Here is a 19,635-nt window from a genome sequence, read left to right as displayed (position 1 = left end):
TGCACAAATCAATCACCTGACGATCATTGTAATTGGAAAAAATTAAACAAGTTATTTAATATTCATAATAACTGATTGTTCCCTAAAGTAATCTACCTTTTCCATGGTAATTAGTTGATCCATGCTAATTGCACCAGTGTATCTTTGAATGTAAATCCAATTTATTCACTGATTTCGCCACTGAACTCTCAACCATGATGATAGATGGCTTTAATACAAGGCGAATACTGATGGGTTTGTCGTCAATGTATTAGGTGGCAATAAATTTGATCTGTCTTGTAGTGTTCCATGTTCAAAGATTCTTTTCCTTAGACGTTGGTCGTTGGGTTTAATTGGATTTCACGTAAATAGAACTGTTGCTATTATTGGATTCCACTGTTGGAAATTATAATTATTTTGATGTGTATTGGAAGGTTGCTTTTAGAATACAGTGAAAATATGCCATATATTATTAACTGTTAATGCACTACAGTAGAAGAAAAATGAGAATTCCGTTTCACCTCTCATAAAAAATCATGCTTACATACTAAAAATACTACGACAAGAACATTTTATCCAATCAATATAATTAAAATTGTTGGTGACTACCATTAATTTTGGTCTTTGAAAACACTATTTTGCTGAATTTCCCAAAATTTTAAGCAAAAACATGCCTTTACTCTCATCCAACTGAGGTACGTTTTAATCCTTGAATATACTGTAAGCCTACAGTAATATGCAAAAAACTGATGGTGTCTTGAAATCAGGTTGGTCTTTGAAAACACTACTTTACTAATTTTCCCAAAATTTAAAAGCCAAAACACGCCTTTCCCTCATCCAACTGAGGTACGTTTTAATCCTTGAATATAAAGTCTACAATAATACTGTATGCAAAAAACTCAATGGTGTCTTAAAATCAAGTTGGTCTTGAAAACCCAGTTGATACGACACTCAGAATAAAGAGTGTATCAAATGGGGATTTATTCTTCTACAGTAAGTTACTGCTTGTTAAAAAGACTGATTACTTTACTGTATATTTCAATTTTTGTTTTACATCATATTTAAAAAAAATAGATGTAGTACAGTATCACCCAGTATACTCAAATAGATTTTTAGCGTAGGCATAAAATGACCTTTAGATTAGAACCCGATTTTAGTACTAGTAGTACTGTAATAGTGAACGCCTTAAGAGTTTAATGCTAAATCCAATTACATTACATTAGGTGTTGGAGATGAGGATACAGGTAAATGTATGGTGGGTTCAGAGAATTTACGTAACATAGTTTTTGTGCACCTTTGACAAGCATTATAACATTCATGTTTTTACTTGCAACCAGACATTAAATACATGATTTACGGAATAATGCCACCAGGGCTTCTTAATCAGATTTCTTCAGAATACAAATTTTATCTTAAGAACATGATCAATGTCTTTAAGCTGCAACTGCACTGGATCAAGAAAACATACCATACCGTTTGAAGAATGTTATATTTGTATACAAATACAGTAAATTGACTTATAATACAGTAGAACGTTGAGACACCCTCATTCAGGAGACGCACCTAAGAGAACACTTTTAGAGACACTTTGTTGGATCTCAGTGTTCCACAGTATTGCATAATTGGTGAAACAATTTCTTGTTTTCTATTTCTATGCCTATTTTGAAGGCAAACGAAGGTGTGTCAGCTCTAGGTTTTTGTCCAAAACTTTAATGGCCTCTTTGGAGAACTGAAATACCCGTAAAGTTCCTTAATATAATTTTCAGTGAGACGATTAAAATAAAAATAATAGGATAAAGTGAAGACATTATAAATATAATGTGTAAGAAGAGAGGGTCAGAAAAGGAGAATCTCTTCTTTTGGTTGATTTTCATATATTGATTTACATGTATTGATTATACAGTGTACGACACATGAAAAATAAATTATTTAAAATAGAGTGCATCTTGAAAATTCATAACAAGTTAATAGAATCACCAATATACTGGATTATATACATCACATTTCTATGAAACATTACACTGAATTGTGAATGTTTAATGTGAACTGTTAGAAAAAATCTTTTGGTTGATTTGCGTTGATTATAAAGTATGAAACAAGTTATATATGGTCATACTGCGTTGAAACACCGGTTAGTTAAGGAACGTTGGGCCCGGTTGCGTTCTGGATGGGAGACCGTCTAGAAATAGCGGCAGGTGCTGTATACCGGAGAGTGATGGTGGAAGAATAATATCGAACAACTTAGCATATGATACTGATAGGCATGGGTTCGAGATTTTCTGTACCATACTAATTGCATCCTTAGGCAAGATGCTTTACTCTCATTTCCTCATTCTCCGGATGGGATGTAAAACTGTTGGTCCTGTGTACAATAACAGTGCTTGGTATACTGTTCAAAAGATCGTCTACTGGTGTGCTGATCTGGTAGGTGGTGCACTGCTGGCTGCCGTGGGTTCGTGGAGGGCCTAATCCAAATTTCCTCAGTTTCCAGGTTATTTAAACATTTAAAATAGAATTATAGAATTCATCTATTTCATAACAATAACATAATTTATATAATCATATCATAATTTAAATTTTCCCACCTAAATTTTTGAGCTGAAAGATTGTTTGAGTCAAGCCAAGTTAAACAGGTAGGACATTAATCTTTCAACAAAGGAAAATATTATCCCCAATCAAAGAATAAACATTCATTATTTCTTTTATAACACTGACTTGAAATCACACACCTACTGTACTGTTCTAGAGTAAACTTTTATTCAATTAATCAACCGCATTCCTCGAAGACTAGGCCTGCAATAATCCCTAATCCGTGGATTCTGGCAATGCGAACAGAAGATTTATACACAACACACTCAACAGTTTGGTTTTCTGTCATGCGATATTCAGGCCTACGAACAGCAGAGTTGCATTGAACATAAATTTTACAATTTTTTCCAAAAGCTGACTGTGCAATAGTACCTTAAATCATTGAAGTGGTAGAAAATAATGCATGACATGTGATGCAAAATAACCAATAAAAGAGCAAGGATACACTTTGTGGAGTTATAATACACAATAATAGTACTATACTTTTTAAAAATTAAATATTATACAAGTACTATTATTAGAGAACGTAGTGGTCATCTTTATCATCATTGATCATGTGCCATTATTGTACATGAAGATTGTCCACTAACTATCTCTTTTTAAAATTATCTTCTACTGTCTTTGCTTCTTTTTCCTATTGCCTGAATTCTACAAACATAATCGTATGTGATTTCAATAAAAAAATATACCGTTAATTTGCCGAGAGAGTCACAATTGAATTATGAAGAACAGTCATAATTTTCAATATCCTATAGGATAAATAATGTGTCCCAAGGAAGGCTTAAGCTCTGTCTACAATATCAAACTTTATGTGATAAAAAATGTGATGTGCCTATATACAGTATGGACATGATCATATCACTACCATATTGGGGCACATCACACTTTTTTGTCAAACTAGTGTGATAGTGTAGACAGAGCTTTACAGTTACACACTTACTACTGTTATTCAATGCTCTGTTTGACATTTAATAATGAAATGTCTTGATACTCAGTATAGGTAATGACTAACGCTCTCAATAAATATTGAATTTATTCACAACTTTATGAATTTTGAGTATACTGTAGTATATTCCTGTGCAACAGTAGTATTGTGTTTAAGAAATACCTCTGTAACTACTGTAAATAAGTATTTCTGTGATCATTTTCTTTGTATGATTAAGGTATTTTACGCATAAAGTAATGGTATAACCATATTTTTTGCTGTTTTGTTATAAGTTTGCATTTCAGCAATGCATCTTAACATAAAGTAGGAACATATTTTCATGTAAGTCGGTGATAGTTAAAAAGGCTTAAGTGAAAAACTGTATAGCTTTATACATATCAAACCAGTTCTTTTTATCTTATGGAATGGATTTCCTCTGAATCTCAGAAAATCTAAAATCTAAGAGAACAAAATATAGGGAAAAATATTTAGTGAAAACTGACTACCGTATATTTCGGTGTATAAGTCGCACTTTTGACACGCAAATTTGACCTCCAAATTAAGGGTGCGTCTTATACACCGAACATAAATGCCTCACCACACAGATTGTACATAGGCCTAGGCTATCGTCACCTCGTTTGCTAGACCTGAGTAGGCTAGGCCTAGCTACAGTAACTAACTAACGTAACGGCAACCTGCTTCTGCCTAGGCCTAGTTTTCAAGTCATTTTAGCATGATGTTATACTAAATATGATGAAAAGATTTGTTCATTATGGCGCTCCGATAAAATTTCATTTGTAAACGTTTACGTCGTACGATTGGAATAGTATTTATTTATACAGTAGTTATACGCACGATCGCCGTACCCCAAGCGCAAGCCCCTCTTTTGGTGGCACATGGTGTGCGGTATTCGACTAGTATATTCTCCAGGTGATTATAGCATGGACCTAGCGTACACACTTCTCGGATACATAGATACTAATCGAATACGATTGTCTGTGAAAACGTGCGCCCTCTCGAAATGATCGAGCGAGGCTAGCCCACACACGTGCGTGTTACACACACGGTCATGCACTCGATGTTGCGGCGAAACTCATGAATAACAAGTGAGAAAGAACTTGTTGAGGCTGGGCGCGGCCGAGCCTACTGTAGGTAAGAAAAAACCTAAATAAAGGACGCCGTTGTAGATATAACAAAATATATTATCACAATAATATTGATTACAATTTAAAAAAACATTGTTTTGATGAAATATAAGGTGCGTCTTATACATCGACGATATAAAAAATACCGATATTTTACTCTTAGTTGGGGGTGCGTCTTATACACAGGTGCGACTTATACACCGAAATATACGGTAAATGCCATACGTTATGTTTCTAAGAATGACCACTGGCCAATTGTAACTATCTGTAGCTACCTACTGTATCAGGTCACAGTGGTCTAATGGTACAGTAGGTTACAAGAGTTTGGCTTGTTGTGTCATCACTATATGGGTACGGTTTAATATATAAAGAAAATAACTTTAAAATATTTAAAAAATCATAACACAAGCAAACAATCTTTGTTTTTTTACCTGAAGTATGTTGTTATTTAAATTTAATGTGTCAGGTTATTGTTTGAGATCTGAATGTAATTTCTCACTTGTCCAAGGCCTAATTTACAACCAGTTCATTGTTGCTGTGATGTCATTTGTTTGATCAGAGCACGTTTCATTTAACAAATTTACTCACAAATCTGAACCCTTTGGTCAAGATTCTAAGCCTAAGTGCATGACATTGTTATTTTGACACTGTTCCGTGCGTGAGAATTTTGAAACAAAGTAATCCACTATTAAAAGTTTTTGAAAACATATTTGTAAATTGACATTGCTACAAATCAAAACTTAGTTGTTAAAAAAAAAGTAAAATCCTCTCTTTAATAAAGACGCCCCTTTTCAGGGGATACCTTCTCTTCTCTTTTCTTTCTCGCAACTAGCAATTACAGGATAAATTGTGTTATAATTTATCGTGCTTATAAAGTGAGCCTCATTTGAGGCTTAGGGAGTGAAGTTGAACAAGTTTGAGTTACAACCCTGGCACTAGGTCTAGAACCCTTTCTCTTTAATGATAGGGTGTCCCCTGAACATTTTTCATTTCAATCATAGTTGTCACCTCAATGAGGTGTTTTATTGTTACAATGTCATCATCCTTTTTATAAAATTTTTTCATCAATGAAGCGTGGTTCCCACTTGCGACGCTACGCAACCTTAGTTGGCTAGGTTAGTTACTAGTTACTAGTTAGCTAAAGTTATATAAAAAATATATCGTACATGCACTGCCCATCTGTCATGCATAGAAATGAAAGACGCTTTTAAAAATAGCAATGTCAACTTTTCCCGATTTGATATCGATATTACTTCAAATCATAAATTGTTTTATACTATAGTAACACAATCTGGTGATAAAATTTCATAAAAGCCGAACAATTCAAGTGAATAACAATCATCATTATGTAATATTCTTAATAATCTGGCAAATTTGAATATAATAAAATTGTGAATGGTCAAAATACCAATTGACTGTAGAGAATTGATCATAATATTTCTTTTATTGGTAATACAGTAACTATTGTGTTAGGCCTACATACTGTGCATGCTTTACTTTACATAGAATACTAATTATGCATGGCTAGTGATGGTCAATACTTAAGACTGTATATTTATGTTCAGAACAGATGCCATTCAACAGGATTTAAGACAATGCCAAACATGTTACAAAATGTTATTTTATCAGTTCAAAAATTGAAATACTAAAATATAATAAGTTGGACATAATAAATTTAAAAGTTTGAAAAAAAGAAAAAAAAGTCAAAAATTATAAAATATTATAATTTAAATAATATAATTTATAATTTCCAAAACGTGAAAATATTGTAATACTGTAGTTCCCTATTAAAGAGATGCATTTGGGACCCAAACAAGTCTATCAATATTTTGAATGAAGTAACCTACAAATCAACATACAAGTAAGTGAGTGGCCGAGCGGTTAAGACAGTGGAACCTTAATTACGTAGCCATAAAATCAGCAAGGGTTCGAGACTCACTCGCTCCATGGTTCTAGTGGTAGATAGAACAAGTCTTCTCGGATAAGGACTATAAACTGTAGGTCCAGTGTACACATCTAGCTCATGTGCACTTTAAACAACCTAGTACATCTTTAAAAAGGAGGGTTACTCTGTTTATTAGTTCACACACAGCTACTGTCACAAACTCATCATATATAATACTCTTTAAGGCATCCTGTAATTGGATGTATGTGAAATAAAATAAAATAAAATTTTCTAGCACTGCAAAAAGTCTGACCAGAAAAAGTGTTGATAAAGCATGTAACTTAAAAAAAAATACAAATTATCAATCTTTTTTCATCATTTACAATATCCGTTTCAAAATTCTTAATAGACATTTACTGTACATTACCATAGAATTTCATAAAGAAAAAAAAATCTAATTGAAATGTAGACTTTTAATGATAAATAAATTATCAATATTTTCAGCACAACCTAAGAAGCGTTACGTCTGTAATCCCATGAACCATTTTGAATAGATCAGATGACACTAATCGACACTTTTTTCAGAATGGGTGATTTACCTCGCTTGACAAATAGCTTATTTTAAGAATTTATTATATTATATACTATTACTACTATACTGTATAAAATATTGGGAAAAAAATATGTTACATAGATGGTTTAATAAGCAATGAATAGCACAGCACAGTGACCGTTGAGAGGCGCAAACTGTTGAGGTAGGCCTACATTTTCGCTTAATGGTAATTTAATGTTTTAATTACGTTTGAGCAACATGGTTTTAATTGTCATCTAAAATAATTATCCACCATATCAATCAGTTTAGCAGTTAAACAGTTTTATTTTGATTTCATATGTTAACCTTTTATACTTATTCAAAAATTTACATTGCTACAGTTTTCGAGAACCATCTATGTACTGTACCTAGAGGGTAAACAAGAGAAGCGAGCACACCCTCTAGTAATAATACATAAGATACAGTAACTAATGAAATACATCATCAGATAAAATTTAGTCTCAAGGGACAATATTAAATTAAGCGTAATATTTCTGTTTAAATTTCTTTTCATCAATAATTGAATCTTACATTGACTACTTAAAATATACTTGTCTTCAGGTAAAATTCATACATAAACAATTTAACAATGGTAAACTGTATTACTACAGTGGTTTACAGCTAGCTGCCACTGTAGTGCGATTATATATTGCCCTGTAACAACAACCGCGCTGCCGTAAATCTGTCATGGAGCATTACATACAATACCTTGAGAAATATTAACCTATGCTTTGTGCCATTATATAATGTTTATATAGCTCTGTTAAATATGCTTCATGTATGTTTCTTAATTTATATCTACATCAGTTAAGCATTTCTATTACGGTATGTTGATGGCTTTGAAAATTGACGTCTTACAAGTAATATCATTTTTCTCAAAGATGAATGTATTTATGCACGTTAATATAACTTTTATATGATTTGAATTACCATAATTGTGGAACTTATTAGTTTTTTTTGTACTATAGTATGATCAATGCAGTACTTATTATCAACATATAACAATATTAAAGAGTAAAATGGCACAGTGGTACGGAATTATATTTACCTGTATAAGAATCATAGGTTCGAGTCTTCTTAGATTCCTTAAATTCATCGATTTGTTTTTTGGGATGTTTGTTATAAATTGTTTGTTTTATTAGTGTTTAAAATGCATCAGTTTTCTTATTTCCCTATAGTATCTTGTTTTTAATTTTACTTTGATAATGAGTTCAGGTGCTTGTAAATTGTACAGTAGATAGCTCATCGATTTAATTTAAGCATTGATCTATTATAACCTCACAAACATGTCTTTTTTGTATGATGTAAACACATGGATTAGTATTTAAAGTCTCCAACCAAGCATTAATTTTACTGCCCGAGGCTCATTTATTTACAATGGCCTCCATTAAGATAATTAATACTGATTAAAACATGATTTTATTCTGGTAGCGTCTAAAAATAGATTTTGTTTTTAATGTACGAAAATAATTCTCGGAAATTATGTTATTACTAGAGTTCACCGTTGAAGTCTATCTCTAAATTATAAAAGATTTTTCTGATATAGTAGGCATAACACTAACAGTTTGGTTTGTCTACTCTAGTCTTTCTCTCTCCCCAAAAGATTTTGTTAATTTCAGCTTATTTGTAGGCCTACTGTACCTATATCATTATGTTATGTTTAGTGTGTTGGGACGTCTTGAGTTGGAGACCGTGTTGTTTTTCTTGTGCCCTTTAAATCAAGATACTTTACTCTCATTTGCCTCATCTTATGGATGGGACATAAAGCTGCTGGGCCTATTTACATACATTGCCCATATGCATTGTAAGAACGTGGTACGATAATTTTGAAAAAAAAAGTAAAGGGGATTGTATCCCAGTGTGCTGATCATGGGTCTCTCTGTACAGGGCCTTCTTGATGTCACCCTATATAAAGAAGAAATATACCAAAATACATAAAACAAATGTGTATGTGATGTGTACAAGATAGTAAGCATATTCGTCCATGCCATATTCATGTGCCCAGGGAGAAAATCGGTAATTGAACATATGAATATTAATAGTCAACATTACTACCATGTTCCGTGCAAATAGAATGGCCCAAAGCATGAAGATTATTGTAAATCTAATGCTATGAATTAAGCACTAAATTTAAGCAGAGAATATTTCCAGTTAATGCTGTATGGATTTAAGTCAATATATTTCTAACAAAACTAGATTTTTATGGCTAAAAATGTGAAAGTTACTGGCAATTATTTTGACAAATTGAAAGTTATGAAATTTAAATATTGGATCAATATTGAAGCGCAGCTATGAATAGGAAAGACAGCCTATAGTAGTAATGTGATAAATGTACGATTTATGGGTTTAGTGAATATGACAAGCTGAGGACCCATCAATCTGATTAGCAACCTTTAGGCAAGATGGCATGAATCATTCGATAATTATTTCTAAGTTTAAATTAATTTTGAAGAAAATTTTTATTTTATGGTAAAGATGTTCCCTATTTAATTTTCATTCAAATTAAGTATACAGACAGTAGTAGGCGCTAGCATTTATTGTTTGGCGTAATGATAAAGTGTACAATTTAAACATAAAAACTATAGTGAATGCTTCATACACTAAGTCTCATTTGAGGCTCAGGGATTAGAGTTATAAGAGTCCTGAGTTACAAAACTTAAGCACTGGAAAGCAAGCAATAACCACCAAGCCACAGTTCCACTACAACAAAGACAGTTCCACTACAAAAAGCTACAGCTCCACTACAAAAAGCTACAGCTGCACTACAACCAGCTACAGCTCCACTACAACAACAAGCTACAGCTCCACTACAGCCAGCTACAGCTCCACAACAAGCTACAGCTTCACTATGCCAAGCTACAGCTCCACTACAACCAGCTACAGCTCCACTACAACAACAAGCTACAGCTCCACTACAACCAGCTACAGCTCCACTACAACAAGCTACAGCTTCACTATGCCAAGCTACAGCTCCACTACAAGCAGCTACAGCTCCACTACAAGCAGCTACAGCTCCACTACAACCAGCTACAGCTTCACTACAACCAGCTACAGCTTCACTACGCCAAGCTACAGCTCCACTACGCCAAGCTACAGCTCCACTACGCCAAGCTACAGCTCCACTACGCCAAGCTACAGCTCCACTACGCCAAGCTACAGCTCCACTACGCCAAGCTACAGCTCCACTACGACAAGCTACAGCTTCACTACGCCAAGCTACAGCTCCACTACAACAAGCTACAGCTCCACTACGACAAGCTACAGCTCCACTACAACAAGCTAGCTCCACTACGCCAAGCTACAGCTCCACTACGCCAAGCTACAGCTTCACTACGCCAAGCTACAGCTCCACTACGACAAGCTACAGCTCCACTACAACCAGCTACAGCTTCACTACAACCAGCTACAGCTTCACTACGCCAAGCTACAGCTTCACTACGCCAAGCTACAGCTCCACTACAACAAGCTACAGCTCCACTACGACAAGCTACAGCTCCACTACATTCAGCTACAGCTCCACTACAACAAGCTACAGCTCCACTACGACAAGTTACAGCTTCACTACGCCAAGCTACAGCTCCACTACGACAAGCTACAGCTCCACTACGACAAGCTACAGCTCCACTACAACAAGCTACAGCTCCACTACGACAAGCTACAGCTTCACTACGCCAAGCTACAGCTTCACTAAGCCAAGCTACAGCTCCACTACGCCAAGCTACAGCTCCACTACAACAAGCTACAGCTCCACTACAACAAGCTACAGCTCCACTACGCCAAGCTACAGCTCCACTACAACCAGCTACAGCTTCACTAAGCCAAGCTACAGCTCCACTACGCCAAGCTACAGCTCCACTACGCCAAGCTACAGCTCCACTACAACAAGCTACAGCTCCACTACGCCAAGCTACAGCTCCACTACAACCAGCTACAGCTTCACTAAGCCAAGCTACAGCTTCACTACGCCAAGCTACAGCTCCACTACGCCAAGCTACAGCTCCACTACGCCAAGCTACAGCTCCACTACAACAAGCTACAGCTCCACTACAACAAGCTACAGCTTCACTACGCCAAGCTACAGCTCCACTACGCCAAGCTACAGCTCCACTACAACAAGCTACAGCTCCACTACGCCAAGCTACAGCTTCACTACAACAAGCTACAGCTCCACTACAACCAGCTACAGCTCCACAACAAGCTACAGCTCCACTACGCCAAGCTACAGCTTCACTACGCCAAGCTACAGCTCCACTACAACAAGCTACAGCTCCACTACGACAAGCTACAGCTCCACTACGACAAGCTACAGCTCCACTACAACAAGCTACAGCTCCACTACGCCAAGCTACAGCTCCACTACAACCAGCTACAGCTCCACTACGCCAAGCTACAGCTTCACTACAACAACAAGCTACAGCTCCACTATGCCAAGCTACAGCTCCACTACGCCAAGCTACAGCTCCACTACAACAAGCTACAGCTCCACTACAACAAGCTACAGCTTCACTACGCCAAGCTACAGCTCCACTACAACAAGCTACAGCTTCACTACGCCAAGCTACAGCTCCACTACAACAAGCTACAGCTCCACTACAACAAGCTACAGCTCCACTACAACAAGCTACAGCTCCACTACGCCAAGCTACAGCTCCACTACGCCAAGCTACAGCTTCACTACGCCAAGCTACAGCTTCACTACAACAAGCTACAGCTCCACTACAACAAGCTACAGCTCCACTACAACAAGCTACAGCTCCACTACGACAAGCTACAGCTCCACTACAACAAGCTACAGCTCCACTACAACAAGCTACAGCTCCACTACGACAAGCTACAGCTCCACTACAACAAGCTACAGCTTCACTACAACAAGCTACAGCTCCACTACAACAAGCTACAGCTCCACTACGACAAGCTACAGCTTCACTACGACAAGCTACAGCTTCACTACGCCAAGCTACAGCTCCACTACAACAAGCTACAGCTTCACTACGCCAAGCTACAGCTCCACTACAACAAGCTACAGCTCCACTACAACAAGCTACAGCTCCACTACAACAAGCTACAGCTCCACTACGCCAAGCTACAGCTCCACTACGCCAAGCTACAGCTTCACTACGCCAAGCTACAGCTTCACTACAACAAGCTACAGCTCCACTACAACAAGCTACAGCTCCACTACAACAAGCTACAGCTCCACTACGACAAGCTACAGCTCCACTACAACAAGCTACAGCTCCACTACAACAAGCTACAGCTCCACTACGACAAGCTACAGCTCCACTACAACAAGCTACAGCTTCACTACAACAAGCTACAGCTCCACTACAACAAGCTACAGCTCCACTACAACAAGCTACAGCTTCACTACGACAAGCTACAGCTTCACTACGCCAAGCTACAGCTCCACTACAACAAGCTACAGCTTCACTACGCCAAGCTACAGCTCCACTACAACAAGCTACAGCTCCACTACAACAAGCTACAGCTCCACTACGCCAAGCTACAGCTCCACTACAACAAGCTACAGCTCCACTACAACAAGCTACAGCTTCACTACGACAAGCTACAGCTTCACTACGCCAAGCTACAGCTCCACTACAACAAGCTACAGCTCCACTACGCCAAGCTACAGCTCCACTACGACAAGCTACAGCTCCACTACGCCAAGCTACAGCTCCACTACAACAAGCTACAGCTCCACTACAACCAGCTACAGCTCCACTACAACCAGCTACAGCTCCACTACAACAAGCTACAGCTCCACTACAACAAGCTACAGCTTCACTACGACAAGCTACAGCTCCACTACAACCAGCTACAGCTCCACTACAACAAGCTACAGCTCCACTACAACAAGCTACAGCTCCACTACGACAAGCTACAGCTCCACTACAACAAGCTACAGCTCCACTACAACAAGCTACAGCTCCACTACGACAAGCTACAGCTTCACTACAACAAGCTACAGCTCCACTACAACAAGCTACAGCTCCACTACGCCAAGCTACAGCTCCACTACAACAAGCTACAGCTCCACTACAACAAGCTACAGCTCCACTACGCCAAGCTACAGCTCCACTACGCCAAGCTACAGCTCCACTACGCCAAGCTACAGCTCCACTACGCCAAGCTACAGCTTCACTACAACCAGCTACAGCTTCACTACGCCAAGCTACAGCTCCACTACGCCAAGCTACAGCTCCACTACGACAAGCTACAGCTCCACTACGCCAAGCTACAGCTTCACTACGCCAAGCTACAGCTCCACTACGCCAAGCTACAGCTCCACTACAACAAGCTACAGCTCCACTACAACAAGCTACAGCTCCACTACGACAAGCTACAGCTCCACTACAACAAGCTACAGCTCCACTACAACAAGCTACAGCTCCACTACGACAAGCTACAGCTCCACTACAACAAGCTACAGCTTCACTACAACAAGCTACAGCTCCACTACAACAAGCTACAGCTCCACTACGACAAGCTACAGCTTCACTACGACAAGCTACAGCTTCACTACGCCAAGCTACAGCTCCACTACAACAAGCTACAGCTTCACTACGCCAAGCTACAGCTCCACTACAACAAGCTACAGCTCCACTACAACAAGCTACAGCTCCACTACAACAAGCTACAGCTCCACTACGCCAAGCTACAGCTCCACTACGCCAAGCTACAGCTTCACTACGCCAAGCTACAGCTTCACTACAACAAGCTACAGCTCCACTACAACAAGCTACAGCTCCACTACAACAAGCTACAGCTCCACTACGACAAGCTACAGCTCCACTACAACAAGCTACAGCTCCACTACAACAAGCTACAGCTCCACTACGACAAGCTACAGCTCCACTACAACAAGCTACAGCTTCACTACAACAAGCTACAGCTCCACTACAACAAGCTACAGCTCCACTACAACAAGCTACAGCTTCACTACGACAAGCTACAGCTTCACTACGCCAAGCTACAGCTCCACTACAACAAGCTACAGCTTCACTACGCCAAGCTACAGCTCCACTACAACAAGCTACAGCTCCACTACAACAAGCTACAGCTCCACTACGCCAAGCTACAGCTCCACTACAACAAGCTACAGCTCCACTACAACAAGCTACAGCTTCACTACGACAAGCTACAGCTTCACTACGCCAAGCTACAGCTCCACTACAACAAGCTACAGCTCCACTACGCCAAGCTACAGCTCCACTACGACAAGCTACAGCTCCACTACGCCAAGCTACAGCTCCACTACAACAAGCTACAGCTCCACTACAACCAGCTACAGCTCCACTACAACCAGCTACAGCTCCACTACAACAAGCTACAGCTCCACTACAACAAGCTACAGCTCCACTACGACAAGCTACAGCTTCACTACGACAAGCTACAGCTCCACTACAACCAGCTACAGCTCCACTACAACAAGCTACAGCTCCACTACAACAAGCTACAGCTCCACTACGACAAGCTACAGCTTCACTACGCCAAGCTACAGCTCCACTACAACAAGCTACAGCTTCACTACGCCAAGCTACAGCTCCACTACAACAAGCTACAGCTCCACTACAACAAGCTACAGCTCCACTACGCCAAGCTACAGCTCCACTACAACAAGCTACAGCTCCACTACAACAAGCTACAGCTTCACTACGACAAGCTACAGCTTCACTACGCCAAGCTACAGCTCCACTACAACAAGCTACAGCTCCACTACGCCAAGCTACAGCTCCACTACGACAAGCTACAGCTCCACTACGCCAAGCTACAGCTCCACTACAACAAGCTACAGCTCCACTACAACCAGCTACAGCTCCACTACAACCAGCTACAGCTCCACTACAACAAGCTACAGCTCCACTACAACAAGCTACAGCTCCACTACGACAAGCTACAGCTTCACTACGACAAGCTACAGCTCCACTACAACCAGCTACAGCTCCACTACAACAAGCTACAGCTCCACTACAACAAGCTACAGCTCCACTACGACAAGCTACAGCTCCACTACAACAAGCTACAGCTCCACTACAACAAGCTACAGCTCCACTACGACAAGCTACAGCTTCACTACAACAAGCTACAGCTCCACTACAACAAGCTACAGCTCCACTACGCCAAGCTACAGCTCCACTACAACAAGCTACAGCTCCACTACAACAAGCTACAGCTCCACTACGCCAAGCTACAGCTCCACTACGCCAAGCTACAGCTCCACTACGCCAAGCTACAGCTCCACTACGCCAAGCTACAGCTTCACTACAACCAGCTACAGCTTCACTACGCCAAGCTACAGCTCCACTACGCCAAGCTACAGCTCCACTACGACAAGCTACAGCTCCACTACGCCAAGCTACAGCTTCACTACGCCAAGCTACAGCTCCACTACGCCAAGCTACAGCTTCACTACGACAAGCTACAGCTCCACTACGCCAAGCTACAGCTCCACTACGCCAAGCTACAGCTTCACTACGCCAAGCTACAGCTCCACTACAACCAGCTACAGCTCCACTACAACAAGCTACAGCTCCACTACGCCAAGCTACAGCTCCACTACGCCAAGCTACAGCTTCACTACAACAAGCTACAGCTCCACTACGCCAAGCTACAGCTCCACTACAACAAGCTACAGCTCCACTACAACAAGCTACAGCTCCACTACGCCAAGCTACAGCTCCACTACAACAAGCTACAGCTCCACTACGACAAGCTACAGCTCCACTACAACCAGCTACAGCTCCACTACAACAAGCTACAGCTCCACTACAACAAGCTACAGCTTCACTACGCCAAGCTACAGCTCCACTACAACCAGCTACAGCTCCACTACAACAAGCTACAGCTCCACTACAACAAGCTACAGCTCCACTACAACAAGCTACAGCTTCACTACGACAAGCTACAGCTTCACTACGCCAAGCTACAGCTCCACTACAACCAGCTACAGCTCCACTACAACAAGCTACAGCTCCACTACGACAAGCTACAGCTCCACTACAACAAGCTACAGCTTCACTACGCCAAGCTACAGCTCCACTACAACAAGCTACAGCTCCACTACAACAAGCTACAGCTCCACTACGCCAAGCTACAGCTCCACTACAACCAGCTACAGCTCCACTACAACAAGCTACAGCTCCACTACAACCAGCTACAGCTCCACTACAACAAGCTACAGCTCCACTACAACAAGCTACAGCTTCACTACGACAAGCTACAGCTTCACTACGCCAAGCTACAGCTCCACTACAACCAGCTACAGCTCCACTACAACAAGCTACAGCTCCACTACGACAAGCTACAGCTCCACTACGCCAAGCTACAGCTCCACTACAACCAGCTACAGCTCCACTACAACAAGCTACAGCTCCACTACAACCAGCTACAGCTCCACTACAAAAAACTACACCTCCACTACAACAAGCTACAGCTCCACTACGACAAGCTACAGCTCCACTACAACAAGCTACAGCTCCACTACGACAAGCTACAGCTCCACTACAACCAGCTACAGCTCCACAACAAGCTACAGCTCCACTACGCCAAGCTACAGCTCCACTACAACAAGCTACAGCTCCACTACAACAAGCTACAGCTCCACTACAACCAGCTACAGCTCCACTACAAAAAACTACACCTCTACCCTGGCATTAAATTATTGCATTGTATTTTTTGTATGCATTATAATAAATGTACCATAGTAAAATCCTATAAAATATTTATGTTTATGTATGATTAGAATTATAAAAGTAGAATTCTTTTGACCAATTTAATGAAATTTTAAATTAAAGTATAGTTTACAATAATGAAATAGACATTTAAAACTAAATTACAATGAAATTATATTGAAATCATTGATAATTGAATTGTTTTTTATAGTTTCATTTGCGATCTGTATCCACTATTCATGTACTACATTCTGTGTCTTTTATGAATCCTTTACAATATTTATACTTACTGTATGATTGTTATTTACAGTATGTAACTTATCATATGGTCACATGCTTTATCTTTTAGAAGCATCTAAAAATGAAAGCTGACAATGTTGTTCGATGGCCAGCTCTCATATTACAGTCATAAAATAGACCGATTTAAAATTGAAATTAAAGTTGACGTTCAAATTCTAAGATTTCTATTACTTGTGAATTGTAAGGTTACAGTTCAAAGTTTATTTAAGATATTTTTTACAGTAATATAAAACATAAATGCTGTATAACATAAATGCTGTATTTGTAATTATTACTTCGTGGTTGATACAGTATATGAAACAGGAACGTTGAAAATTAAAATGTCAATGACGAGGTTAATTCATTTTTGAATTTTAAGCCCGGGGCACTTCCTCACCCATTATACTTCCTCACCCATTATTTAAAGATCCTGGATTGACCATTGAATAGGGCAAATTCAAGTGTAAGCCCTCCCTGTAGTAAAAGCCAAAGCAATCCATGCTGCTATGTCAAGACTAAATTTTAGTCCAAAATAATAAAATTTATACCTTTTTTACGGTATATTTTATATTAATGCATATTATTTAAAAAAAATTATTTTTGCAGATTTGAAACGGGAAGCAAGTATCTGTCATATGTTAAAACATGCACACATTGTTGAATTGCTGGAAACTTACAGCTCAGATGGTATGCTGTATATGGTATTTGAATAGTAAGTTTTTAATAAAAAAAGAAGCAAATTAAACCACAAACACCTTAAAGTGATGAGACCTCACCATATTTCTTCACACCACAAATATTGAATAATATACTGTACTGCCTAAAGTATAAACTAACATACTATAGGACTTTCATTTTGTGAGGACTGACTACCTCTATGTCAATTCATTGCTTACATGGAAAGTTGGAACATGCATACTATACCTCAACAATGTTATGGTGGTTTCTAGGCCCATAAGACGACTAATTGAATTGACATGACCTAATTTGTTCCTATAGCTGGTCTTCACACATCAGAAGCTCCCTATTTTCTAAATCAGCATTTTACTGTGACTTGTTTTAACCAAGCCCCATTTTAGCAAGAATATATTTTTTATTCATGCATTAAACTAAACTAAGCTATTAATATTCTCAATAAAATATTGATCTGGTTGAATATAATAAGCCATAAACCATTATCCATTTAGGAAGGAAAAATCCTGTTTATTACTAATTTACATAATCATTTGCATAATCATGGCCATTCTAAATATGTTGTTTATCTATTTTAATCTTATAAGTGCTGTATAGTTGAAGCAATCTTAGCACAAGTGGTTTTATAGTTGAGATTATTTTCGTTTCTAAAGACTAAGAATTTATTACATGATGCTTAAAAACAAAATCACCAACCTTAGCATCATAACCATACCTTAGCACCATCACCATACCTTAGTACCATCACCATACTATAGTACCATCACCATACTATAGTACCATCACCATACCTTAGCAGCATCACCATACCTTAGCACTGTCAGTATACCTTAGCACCATCACTATACCTTAGCACCATCACCATACCTTAGCACCATAACCATACCTAATACCACCATCACCATACCTTAGAACCATCACAATACCTTAGCACTATCACAATACCTTAGCACTATCACCATACCTTAGCACCGTCAGTATACCTTAGCACCATCAGTATACCTTAGCACCATAACCATATCTTAGCACCATCACCATACCTTAGCACCATAACCATATCTTAGCACCATCACCATACCTTAGCACCATCACCATACCTTAGCACCATCACCATACCTTAGCACCATCACTATACCTTAACACCATCACTATACCTTAACACCATCACCATACTGTACATTAACACCATCACCATACTGTACCTTAACACCATAGCACCATATCATCATACCTTAGTACCATATCATCATACCTTAGTACCATATCATCATACCTTAGTACCATATCATCATACCTTAGCACCATCACCATTCCTTAGCACCATTGCCATACCTTAGCATCATTGCCATACCTTAGCATCATACCTAATAGCATAACCAGCCTTGAATCTTAACACTCTCTGTACCTGGTACCAACACCAATATTATGCCTTACCAAAACCAGTCATTAGCGACCTCTACAGCCAACATTATCAATACCATTAATATAATAATCAAACCTTATTGTTTAATTATGTATTATTTTACATCACTACTCCACTACCAATATGGGCTTGGTTGGAAATGTAGCTTTCAAAATAAGTTTAAAATCATATTATTTTTTTGGACAAATATTCAATGTGAAAAGAAGTTGAAAATATTATTAAGTGATGGTCATACAAACATACTCATTTAGGAATTATTGATGTTGCGCTTTTCCCAAGAGAAAAAGCATGATCTCTATGTGTGCTTTATGAGAATCAATAAGAAACTTCTAGAAATGAAAATTAGATTAATAATGTAAAAATCAACGTGTAAGATAAACAGAAATGTCGCAAGACTAGGAAGAAATGTGTCAACACAGCTGGGCATCATCATTCGGTAGCCGCTAAGATT

At 38.8% G+C, this 19,635-nt stretch overlaps 1 protein-coding gene across 2 annotated transcripts in view; it reads left to right on the top strand.

Annotated features, from left to right (window-relative positions):
• Nucleotides 1-19,635, top strand: part of LOC140048663 (peripheral plasma membrane protein CASK-like) — a 102,818-nt gene that overhangs the window by 17,696 nt on the left and 65,487 nt on the right. For both annotated transcript variants that reach the window (XM_072093434.1, XM_072093433.1), the window contains exon 4: nt 17,675-17,780. In XM_072093434.1, the coding sequence (XP_071949535.1) occupies nt 17,675-17,780 (106 nt within the window). The remainder of the gene's footprint in view (nt 1-17,674; nt 17,781-19,635) is intronic.

This window comes from Antedon mediterranea, chromosome 5, assembly GCF_964355755.1.
Source record: "Antedon mediterranea chromosome 5, ecAntMedi1.1, whole genome shotgun sequence".
NCBI lineage: Eukaryota > Metazoa > Echinodermata > Crinoidea > Comatulida > Antedonidae > Antedon > Antedon mediterranea.
This window is presented reverse-complemented; position numbering and strand designations above follow the sequence as displayed.